Consider the following 12,278-nt stretch of genomic DNA (forward strand, 5'->3'; position numbering starts at 1 on the left):
ACGTCCCTTTGAATTGCTAGGTTGGCAGAAGCTGGGATAAGTAACTGTAACTCACTCCGTTGCACGATGCTAGGGATTCGAACCGTCGAAGTGCAGACCTTTCTGACTGACAAGCTCAGCGTCCTAGCCACTGAGCCACTGCATCCCTTATAGCAGTGTTTCCCAACCTTGGCAACTTGAAGATGTCCGGATTTCAACTCCCAGAATTCCCCAGCCAGCATTCGCTGGCTGGGGAATTCTGGGAGTTGAAGTCCGGACAACTTCAAGTTGCCAAGGTTGGGAAACACTGCCTTATAGGACCGACTTACCGGTAGCCAATATCAAAGACCGAATTTTGTATGCCTGTATGCCTTCCCAAAGAAGGCATACTGTTTTGCTAAATGAAGGATGCACCCAACTGCGATCATGGGGATTAACTCCGTATTTGCAGGAACAGCAGCCTCTTAAATAACGTCTCTAAAATCCAACTCGCAAAGGTGCCAGGTGAAAGCGTAGGTGAGTTTTGGCTCGCCTGCCGAGCCGACTTAGGACACAAATTTCTCTTAGCTACCAAGTATCGGCCTGCAGACATTTTTTTCCCCTCTCCCCAAAAACGTCAAATGATTTATCAAATATTCTATTCCCCCCCCCCCCCACTGAGGTAGATGTCAATTTGGAGGAAAAGAAAGTACAACAGGGAAAAGAGAGAAAGGGGAGGGGGATTAGCGGTGGTATCCCATGCCTTCTAATCTTTCAAACAGGGGTATGAAACAGGACTGCTTCAAGTCAATTAGTGCCCCGTTGGCTTCAAAACTACTCCCTTGCTTGAAGACGCCAAGCCTATTTGGAGTTAGGTTAGTAGTTAGACTAAGTTACAGAGGCTTCTTAGATTGCCCGCCAGCCTTCAGTTCACTTCAACACTCCTGGAGGACACAGAGAGTAGTGGCTGCTGGAGGCTGTGACGAATTGCATTTCTCGAAGGCAACAGGCTTGCCTAGGTAGTCAATGCACAAGGCACTTCGTGTCCGCATTCCTTCTCCACATGTTTGGGAACAGGGGGACCATGGCCCCATCTGCCAGATGGGGCAAGGAAGACCACTGCATGGTTTGATGTCCTCGGGTTGGAGGGCCTTGTCACAGGTGGAGGAAGGCTGCCCTTCCACATCCAGGCATTCTACTGTCCGCCGTTGCCAACCCGAGCTACAGGACTTGGAGCACTCTGACCAGTCTCCCAGAACCCACTGTGAGGTCAACAAGGGTTTGATCATGTTGGCCAAGCTTTTCTCCTTGATCTTCTGCTTGTTGAATTGGAGGTCCTTGGGGATAAAAAAGGTATATTTCACCTTGGGCGGAGGGAATGCCTTGGGGAGGAACATCTCGCTGGAAACGGTCAACACCTGAATGACAATGGATTCGGGGAGCTGCTGGTAACTCTGGAGGCGTTCCAGGGTGGTCAGGGAGCCGCTGTACCTCAGGACAGTCCCCTTCACAAAGATGTCTTGTTCCATAGCTGAGACGGTGAAGTTTCCGTTCAGTAGGTACTTGCCATCCAGGGTCCGCAGAGCCAAATAATTCCCATCATGCCTTACTCCTCGGCTGTGTTGCTTGATGTCAATGTTGGTCGCCCCTGCTGGAATGGTGACGATGTCGTTGTAGCCAAACCTACAGAGATGAAACAAATGGGTGTTATTTTCAGTTAAATCAGGGCTCAGCAACCCATGGCTCTGGAGCTGCATGTGGCTCTTTTATCCCTTTGCTGCAGCTCCCTGTCACCGGTCGGTTCCACAATTGATAGGGCTTTCAGTTAGGACAGGTAGAGGAAAAAGGACGCCGCGCTAGGAGGAGACTGTATGGTGGGGGAAAGGGACTTCCAATCGGCTCCAGAATTGAATGGGGGGCTTCCGGTTAGGACCTTTGTGGCTCTTTGAGTGTTTAACATTGCCAACCTCTGAGCTAAACAGCAGGGTGAACAATGGTCTGCTGAAGAACAACATGTATCACTCCATAACCAGAAGCATCCCTGCTCCTGTATTTTCTCTTGGCTATTCCAAGAGGCTAAAAGGCTTTAAATTGTAACTGACCTTGGGATCTCCAAAGACTCTAATAATGTTCAGGAATTAAGGAATACCATATTTTTCAGTGTATAAGATGCACCGGAGTATAAGACACACCAAAATTTTTAAGAGGTAAATTTTTTTAAAAAAAATTGCACTGTGCAGACTTCCCAAACCCTCTGCATGCCTCATTTTTTTGTGAAAAATGGGGCATGCAGAGAATTTGAGAGGCCTGCAAAGTGCTCCTGGGGGCTGGGGGGGGGAAATGAGCAAAAAAGGCCTGTTTTCTTGCTAAAACAGCCCATTTTTTGCCAAAAAATGGCATGCAGAGGCTTTGGGGGACTGGTAGAGTGCTCCTGGGGGCTGGGCGGGGGCAAAAATGAGAACGAAATGGCCCATTTTTGCCCTCCCCAGCCCCTGGAGCACTTTGCAGGCCTCCCAAATCCTCTGCAAATCATTTTTGTGAAGGGAGCGGGGTTTCCGGAGGCCAAAAATGCTGTATTCAGTGTATAAGATGCACCCAGATTTTTACCCTCTTTTTTGGAGGGGGGGGTGAAAGGTGTGTCTTATACTCCGAAAAATATGGCAGTAATGTAAATACCCTATGCTTGTAAATGCCCTATGCACTACATCATTAAATTCCAGGGATCTCAATGGGGTAAAATGAAACCATTCTTATCCACATCATCTTCTGCTATGTTATTCTAGTGCTTTTTTTTTGCATTGAGGGTGACCCTTTGCCATCAAAAGGGGCAACTGGCCCCCAAAATATTCAGGACATACAAATGGTGGGGCCAAAATAAAATGCAAAACGGACGTCAGTTACATATAAAATACATTTAACTATAAACATGGATACTCTGATTTTTTTTCTTCTTTTTACAGCCCTATAATCCCTTTTATTGGGGCGGAGTCAGGATGACTGAATGGAGCTGAGCATTTACTGACTGGATGCCCCTCCTGATGCCTACGTGGAGTTCACAGCAGATATTTTCTCCTTGCGCCCTGATGGAGAAACATCTGCCCTTGCTTAAGCTTGAACTCTCAACTTCCAGAGTGTGAGGTGAGCGTCTGGACCTCTAGGTCCCTCTAAATATGGATGATTAATCCTGGTTATTTAATTTTCTCCACCCTTTTCATATTAGCATTTAAAGTGCAAAAACAATTTGGAGAAAGTCCCATTCTGCTGTAGGAAGGATTTCTGGATTCTAATCCCAACGGAAGATTTTTTTTCCTCTGTGTGTGTGTGTGTGTGTGTGTGTGTGTGTGTGTGTTCATCAGAACTCTATACTCAGCTCTAATTGTGCACTGTTTATTCTACACCAAGCTTTGCAAAACATTTGTGGCATTCTCTTACTTGGATTTGTTGAGTGAGCCGGATATTTTTCTGCAAGTTGAGCAGTCCCCACCACAAACTCCACATTTGTCTAGTTTCTTGGAAGAACCAATAATATGATCACAACCAGCCTTGATGCATTGTCCATGCACACAGATAGAGAGTGTATCAGGTGCACATGTTGTCCCGTCAATCACCTGATATAAAAAGAAAGGATAAATAAAATGAATTCGGTCTACCCATTATCACGCTTTAGTGTATTTCTGGCTGAAAAGACATTTGTTTAAATATAGTTCCTAGGAGTACCTCTTTAGAAACTTGGAGTGTATGCAAAGCAGGGGTGGGTTCCTGCCAGTTCTAACCTCTTCCATAGAAGAGGTTCCACAAATCTACAGTGCCATTTAGAACCGGTTCCAGCTCCCTCCCCCCGCCCGTCCGCACATCATCAGGATGAAGAGTGAGAGGAGGAATTCTGGGAGTTGAAGTCCACAAGTCTTAAAGCTGTCAAGTTTGAACACCCCCGGGTTTTTTTTCTTCTAAAGGATTAGGGGTGCAAGGATCTTGTAACTTGACAGCTTTAAGACTTGCGTGCTTCAAATGCCAGAGTTTCTGAGCCAACATTTTGGTTGCTAAGCAAGAGCGTTGTTAAGTGAGTTTCACCACATTTTACAAGTTGGCCATGCCCACCCAGTCACATGGCCGGCAAGCCACTTCCACTTGGTCACATGGCCAGCAAGCCACTCCCACAGGCCACACCTACAGAAGAGGTTCTAAAAAAATTTGAAACCCACCACTGATGCAAAGCTATTGGTTTCAGTTATGGTTGGTTCTTGTTTTAAGAATAATGTTCTTTATGCTTCCACTTTTCCATCCGTTGATGGATATTTCACACATATTCATTTGTTCGGTTCTTACTGTTCATAATCTGCATGCTATTGAAAAGCATTTTTTAAAATATTGTATCAACTATATTGCATTATAAGCCCGGCCTGAATGATCTATATATAACTTCGTACATCTTGTGCTACAAAATTCTCAAACATGTGTGTTTAGGCACGAGTGCATACGTTCAGATTCTTCTGAACATTTGGTAAATGTGTGCAAATGTGGCAGACGGCTGTAATAATTCTGATGGATGGGAGTTTTCATCTACGCCTCCAGCTATATATAGATTTTTCTCCCAATTTTATAGGAAACATGGTTTTTCCTCCCAGCCAGGAGAACATAGTTGTATTGGTGCCCACACTGGCAACAGGGAAATTTGGAGAAGTTTTTAATAGGCAGGAGGTTTTGAAATCTGCAAAAACGGTGGATGCATAAACAGAATTCTTACTTTGGTCTCAAAGACTTTAAATTCATTCCCTCTTTTCGCCCGGCAGACTAACTTGCAACGATCTCGAGGAGACACTCCAGCATACATGGGGACCCATTCTAGCAAATTCCCATTCAAGTCGGTGAAGTTGTATCTGTCATATTTCTCGCACTGGTGCTCTCGAAAGCTTTTGCCTACAATGGAAATGAAAGGAGCCCATGTGAACACGGATACATGCACAGCACGAAATCTCATTTCCAATGTTTCATGTGAAAGCAAACATCACAGTCAAACCCAATGGTTTGCTATGGGTGCAGAATTGCAGAAAACTGGCAATAAATTCCGATTTTCGGCAAAACCATGATAAAATATGGTCATGTGACTGTGGGATGCCGTAAATGGCTGCAAAACCAGCTGGGTTAACACAAGCTTGTCAGAATATTCATGAACTGGCTGAGGCATGGTAACAAGGTCAGCCAATGAATAGGGCTTAGTAACAAGGTCAGCCAATGAGGGCTGTTTGGAAACTGAAAGAGTTTTGGAGCCAGGGCATGGCTTAGCCCTATAGACAGGGGTAGGTTCCGGCAGTCGCTACTGCCGGTTCGCTTGTGGGCATGTCGCGGGCATGCACTCTTGATGTGCGCTGCACACGTATGCGCAATGCAATTAAAATTGCTCTGCACATGCTGAGAAGCAAAAAGCAAGATGGTGCCGCCTATGGCGCCGCCTGGAGAACTGGTTCAGGGGCGTGGCAGACCTGGGTCACTGCCGGTTCCAGCAACCCAGGCTGACAAACCACTACTGGTTTGGCCAAACCGGTCCAAACCGGTAGGAACCCACCATTGCCTGTAGCTCTGAGTCTGTGCAAGAGAAATAATCTAGTCTGCTCTCTTAATTGAAACTGGAAACCAATCTCTCCTACCACATTGGAAGAATCTGCTGTTGGTATTGTACATTTATTCATGTGTTATTATGTATGTAAAGAAGTTAATGAATCCTGCTGAATCAGTTTTCTCTCTGTGCTTTCTAGGTTTGAATTTTGCAACAAACTCTGACAAAGGATCATAGCTTACATAGCTTTTCTCCTTTAGTGTTGGGTCTAAATAAAGTTAGACTGAGTATCAATCTACCCATGTATCCCATCATTAGGGTAAGGCACAGAGTTCCCTTCAAGGCAAACATACCTGTGAATGTGTTAGACTATTCATGACTGGGAGAGACATGGTAACAAGGTCAGCCAATGAATAGGCATAGCAACTAAGTCAGCCAATGGGAGCTCAAACACATCTGCGTCTGTGCTGAGAATCGTAACTGAAACTACTCCGTCTGCTCTGAACTCTGAGATGAAACTGTCCTCTCCTGCTTGTGTTCTGCTTGTAACTTCTACCACGTTGAAAGAATCTACCATTGGTATTGTACATTTATTCATGTGTTATTATGTATGTAAAGAAGTTAATGAATCCTGCTGTGTGGATTCACACAGTTACCTGGGTGTGCTTTCTGGATTTGATTTTTGCAACAAACTCTGACAAACTTTAACGGAGGCATCGTCACGCTGGGTGCCAAACTGAGGGGGTAAAAATTAAGACTACCCTAGCAGATATCCAGTTCCTGGGTGTTTGATTCATTTCTGCACAAGCCATTTCAGTACAAATGTCTAACACTTGATAGCAAACATTACTATAAAAGAGGAAATTACCAGTTGGGGAGCATTCCTCAATGTTGCAAGACTCATATTGCACTCTTTGTCCCTCACAGTATTTGCCCCCATTTTTGGGCACTGGGCTGTCACAGTCTCTGTAAGAGAAATGCACCCCTCCGCCACATGTCCTGGAACATGGCCCCCACGAGCTCCAGGGACCCCAGTTTCCATCCACAGGAAGCTGCAAGACACAAATGGTTGGATTATGGCTTATTTGAGAAGTCGCTGAGAGATTCATCTTCTCACCCAGGAAGATGTTAACGCAACAGGGAAAACAACTTGATCCCATCTACCCTCTGGTGAAGGAGCAGTAAAAATGCTCTGCTTTGCTCCAACTGATGTAGTGGTTGTCTTAAAAAAAGAGAGAGAGAAGGACACATCTCTGATACCTGGAGGGAGATTAAAGTCCCCAAGAGATGCCATTGTCTTCTTTGGATGAAGAAACAGTTGGTGTAAGGCTGAAGGTACAATGTTAGAAACCAAGAGACTCTGAGTTCTAATCTCATTTTAGGCATGAATGCCAGCCGGATGGCTTTGGGCCAATCGCTAGGACATTGTGAGTTCTAGTCCTGCCTCAGGCATGAAAGCCAACTGGGTGACTTTGGACCAATTACTAGGTCATTGTGAGTTCTAGTCCTGCCTTAGGCATGAAAGTCAATTGGGTGACTTTAAGCCAATCATTAGGACGTTGTGGGTTCTAGTCCTGCCTTAGGCATGAATGCCAACTGGGTGATTTTGGACCAATTACTAGGTCATTGTGAGTTCTAGTCCTGCCTTAGGCATGAAAGTCAATTGGGTGACTTTAAGCCAATCATTAGGACGTTGTGAGTTCTAGTTCTGCCTTAGGCATGAAAGTCAATTGGGTGACTTTAAGCCAATCATTAGGACGTTGTGAGTTTTAGTCCTACCTTAGGCATGAATGCCAACTGGGTGACTTTAAGCCAATCATTAGGACGTTGTGAGTTTTAGTCCTGCCTTAGGCATGAATGCCAACTGGGTGACTTTGGACCAATCACCAAGACAAGAAAGAAAGAAAGAAAGAAAGAAAGAAAGAAAGAAAGAAAGAAAGAAAGAGAGAGAGAGAGAGAGACAGAGAGAGAGAAAGAGAAAGAAAGAAAGAAAGAAAGAAAGAAAGAAAGAAAGAAAGAAAGAAAGAAAGAAAGAAAGAAAGAAAAAGATCTTTGTAGCAACTAGAAAACCATTCTAATCCTAATCAGTCAGCCAGGGAGTAATATGTATATTTTTCCTCTGCCCCCTCATGTTTATATTATGTTATCATATCACACAGAGCTTTGAATGCTTTGAACATCTTCTCTTTGCTGGTTCTTCACATCTGGTTTTACTCCCTTGGAGATGCTTTTATTCAACACAATCCCAACCAAATAACACTACCATTGTTCCCACGTGGTATTTCTACCTTATTAGAGATAGGCAGCCCGCATTATACCTCACTCTAAGATTACCTTGGGCATCACTGTATCTTGTGTCACGCAGTGGCTCTCCAGGCACATTTTCCCTGGCCCACAGGGTGTCCCATCAGCCCAGGGCAAGCTGCCATTTTTGGTGTGGCAGAGTTGCTCTCCGTTTTCCAACTTGCACCAAAGCTGGGAGCAGACGTCTTCCTGTGTGGCATTTGGGCAGTGTTCGAACTCTTTGCCAAATATTTGCTGGCACTGTTGGTCTAAGTTATACATTGGTATTTGGCCCGGAAGGTCAGTCGGGAGGGTGATAGTTTGGGCTGGTTCATCAAGCAGACAGTTACCTGGTGAAAGAGAAAAAGTAGAAAGACCGTCTCAAAGAACGTATCATCCTTACGGCCAAATTTCTATGAGTCTCTTCAAGAAGTCCATAAAACAGAAATTGGTCGGTTCTATTGTCTTAATCTTTCTACACTAAAACAAACAAACCAATAAACAAATGAATAAATCCATCTGTCCATTTATCTCAAACAGTCTTCAATCTGATATAAACTATTGTAATATATCTTATCAGGTTAGCAAAACCATAATAAAGATCCGGACCTTTTTTTTTTTTTTCCATTTTTAAGAGTTTATGAATTAAGTTGGTAAAAGTTCTGCCCATCTGCACCCTTGTTTGAGTACCTGTGTTTTGAGAAGTAAATTGCATTAAAGCTTAGAATGTTTAAAACAGACTTTTATCTGTAAAGCGTTCTTTGAATTGTTCTAATGAAATGAACACTGAATTGGCTTCAATTTACATCAGATACAAATAAATCTGTAAAGTGTTCTTTGAAATGAAGGTAGCAAATGAAGGTAGCAAATGAAGGTAGCAAAAGTTTTTGATTAGTGATATTTCTTCAAAAAGGGGACATGATAGTTCAGTGGCTAAGACGCTTTGTCGAACAGAAAAGTTGGCAGTTTGGTGGTTCGAATCCCTAGTGTCACGTAACAGAGTGAGCTCCCATTACTTGTCCCAGCTTCTGCCAACCTAGCAGTTCGAAAGCACGTAAAAATGCAAGTAGAAAAATAGGGACCACCTTTGGTGGGAAAGTAACAGTGTTCCGTGTGCCTTCGGTGTTTAGTCATAACGGCCACATGACCACGGAGATGTCTTCAGACAGCGCTGGCTCTTTGGCTTTGAAATGGAGATGAGCACCGCCCCCTAGAGTCGGGAACGACTAGCACATATGTGCGAGGGGAACCTTTACTTTTATTTCCCCAAAAACATATTTAATTTATTGGAGGCTTAAAGCGACGGGCTCCTTTGCTCGTACAAAACTAACTTACAAAGTCCAGCTTGGTATGCATCGGATTTGGTTCCCCAAATGGCGCTTTGAAACATGAACCTGATCCTGTTTGCAAGGCTTGAAACGTATTGGACAAACTTTGTCAAAGAAGCTCAGCTTGATATATATATAAGGATACGTACCATGTCCTCCATCCAGGAATTCTGTGATATACATGGCACTGCAGGGGGACCAAGGCAGGGTCTTGTTCAGATGAATAAATAATGGAGCCATCATGTGATGTTTTCCTAATGTCCCAAAAAGCCTTTCGCAACTCTTGGAGTCATCATGAGGCATGCTGAGTACATGCCCTGCAAAGAAAGAAAAAAATGGATGGTTAGAGCATAGAACAGTGTTGGTGAACCTTTTCAGCATTGAGTGCCAAAACAAGGAGAGCCAAGGTGGCGCAGTGGTTAGAGTGCAGTACTGCAGGCTACTTCAGCTGACTGCTAGTTCGGCAGTTCGGCTGTTCAAATCTCACCGGCTCAGGGTTGACTCAGCCTTCCATCCTTCCGAGGTGGGTAAAATGAGGACCCGGATTGTTGTTGGGGGCAATATGCTGACTCTGTAAAACCGCTTAGAGAGGGCTGAAAGCCCTATGAAGCAGTATATAAGTCTAACTGCTATTGCTATTGCTAAGAGTGCGCGTGCACACACGCATGCCAGAAACTGGCTGCCTGGTCTTCTGGTTTCTGGCAGGCATGCACATGTGAACAGCAGACAACCAGTGTGCATGAACTAGCCAAGAAGACGAGCTTCCAGTTTTCGGTGCTCACATGCGCACCGACTGCCAGGTCTTCCTGTTTTTGGCGTGCATGCACACATGAAGAACAGCTGGCCAGTGCACATCTGTGCACCAGAAACTGGAATATCATCTTCCCGGCACATGCATGCATACTGGACAGCTGGTCTTCCAGTTTCCGGCACTCCCACGTGGGTAGAAACCAGCTAGCCAGCATGCCGGAACCCGGAAGAGCAATGGATGATGGCTCACATGCTTGGAGAAATAGGTCTGTGTGGCACTTCTGGCACGAGTGCCAAAGGTTCACCATCACCGGTATAGAACATAGAATAATAACGTTGGAACGGACCTTGGAGGTCTTCTAGTCCAACCCCTTGCTGAAACAGGAGATACTGTACCATTCCAGATAAATGGCTGTCCAATCTCTTCTTGAAAGAGAAGGAGCATCCATAACTTCTGGAGGCCCACTAATCCACTGATTAATTGTTCTCACTGTTAGGGCATTTCTCCTTAGTTCTAGGTTGGATCTCTGTTTAATGATCTTCCACCTATTATTTCTTCTCCTGCCCACAGGTGTCCTTGACAATAGGTTGACTCCCTCTGCTCTGTGATAAGTGCTGGAAGTCTGCTATCATGTCACCCTTAGCCCTTCTCTTCATTAGATTATACAGTTCCCTCGATCATTCCTCATACAGTTTAATCTCCAGACCCCTTATCATCTTTGTTGCTCTTCTCTGCACTCTTTCCACGGTCTCAACAACTTGTTCTGATGCAGGATGCAAATGCTAATAAGGTATTTCTATAAACTAGCAAGAATGGGCACCCCTCACCCTCTCTCTCTCTGTGATATTTATATTGATTTTGAAAGCCAGAGGCAACTGCTTTCCCAGAAAATTGTAAATCATGATGTTGGAGCTAGAACACATATATTCTCCTCGGAATATAGATAACTAGAACTATGCAATCATATTTGATTTTTTGAAAAGTTCTATGTTATTTTGGAACATTATGTCATTTTGGTGCCCAAAGGTTCTCTACCCATTGGCATGGGTGGAGAACCCATTGGCTACATCATAGCCAATCATAGACCCATTGGCTACATCATAGAAAGCTACATAACCTATCATCTTTTAGAAGAGAATATTTGCAGGTCAGGGCTGAACTATGGACTTCTTCCATGCTCTCTGAGCTTGGTGGTTTTCTTTCAATGCATTGATGTTACCTAGTTGGATAATGAAATGTCTGCAAGAAAGCCACCATGCTCAGAGAGCACCAAGGACTTCAGAGTTCATGCCCTGAGCTCCAAATATTCTCTTCTAAAAGATTATAGATGCATTGATCAATGCATCAAAGCATTGACAATGTCACCTAGTTGAGTAATGAAATGTCTGTAAAAAAAAAAATCACCTAGCTCAGAGAGTATCAACAACCCCGCCTATCATCTTTTCTTTAATGGCCAATCTTGAGAATGCAACCTACAATATGTAGGGGTAGCTTTTCTACAAGGCAACTGCTGATTCCGATACAATGACGGACTACCCATCAAGCTAGGTATGGCAGCTACCTAATTCATGGGCCAAGGTGTAAGCTGCTTGAAGACCCTCATCTTCTATCACAGAACAGCTTTTGTTTGGGTCACACATGGTGCCAGTCTCAGCCACTCCGAGGGTCCTGCAGGTTTGATGTCCACAGAAATCCTGTGATTGAGAAAGATAAGATAGAAATGATCTCAACATTGAGTTACAAAGGAATGGTCCTCCGTTCTTCTACTGGATCATCTACAAGAAGATGATCAGAAGAAACCAGCCAACCTTCACCTAAATACCTGTCTGGTCAGCAGGATGGCCGTGTCATAGTGTTCTGGGTGACGGTCACTTGGAGGGTTGAAGAACTGTTGCCAATTGCAGAAGTTTCTCAGCATCAGACCGCCATTGTCCGACACTTCTGGTCCATCCTTTTCATCTTCCACTACCAAAACCTTCACCACCACCAGGTTGATAGAATTCTTCAGGCTGGGGTGCTTGTAGATTTGAGCAGCCACAGACATTAAGGTCAGGATATGATTCTGGAAAAAAAACACCATCAAAGACATGGAATAAACCAAGTGGTATTTCTAAGAAATAGAACTATAAGGTTATTATTTCCTTCAAGAACTTTTACATTGGAATTTCTTTTGAGCTGTGCACGACACATTGCAGCGCTTAGAAATCATGTGACAAGTCATACAGTCAGGGGTGGACTGCTGGGGGTTCGCATGGGTTCAGGCGATCCTGTAGCTAGGATTCCGCCCAGTTGGGCGAACCCACAAAGGCCACCCCTGGCTGGCCATGCCCTCCCTGCCCATCTCGCCCCTTCCTTCCCAGGAGGCTCCACACAGCCCGTTCATCATGCCAGGTAAGTTCAGGGC

General features: G+C 44.5%; 1 protein-coding gene across 1 annotated transcript in view; it reads right to left on the reverse strand.

Annotated features, from left to right (window-relative positions):
• Nucleotides 1-313: 313 nt before the first annotated feature.
• ADAMTS8 (ADAM metallopeptidase with thrombospondin type 1 motif 8) overlaps nt 314-12,278 on the reverse strand; it is a 30,217-nt gene continuing 18,252 nt past the window's right edge. The window contains exons 2-9 of the mRNA XM_087706365.1: nt 11,697-11,936; nt 11,436-11,568; nt 9,273-9,440; nt 7,847-8,145; nt 6,381-6,564; nt 4,703-4,875; nt 3,391-3,566; nt 314-1,641 (exon numbers count right to left, since the gene is read on the reverse strand). Of these exons, the coding sequence (XP_087562491.1) occupies nt 894-1,641; nt 3,391-3,566; nt 4,703-4,875; nt 6,381-6,564; nt 7,847-8,145; nt 9,273-9,440; nt 11,436-11,568; nt 11,697-11,936 (2,121 nt within the window). The 3' untranslated portion in view covers nt 314-893. The remainder of the gene's footprint in view (nt 1,642-3,390; nt 3,567-4,702; nt 4,876-6,380; nt 6,565-7,846; nt 8,146-9,272; nt 9,441-11,435; nt 11,569-11,696; nt 11,937-12,278) is intronic.

This window comes from Thamnophis sirtalis, unplaced genomic scaffold, assembly GCF_051295495.1.
Source record: "Thamnophis sirtalis isolate CommonGarterSnake01/CBP01778 unplaced genomic scaffold, rThaSir2_p1.2 scaffold_2, whole genome shotgun sequence".
Taxonomy (NCBI): domain Eukaryota; kingdom Metazoa; phylum Chordata; class Lepidosauria; order Squamata; family Natricidae; genus Thamnophis; species Thamnophis sirtalis.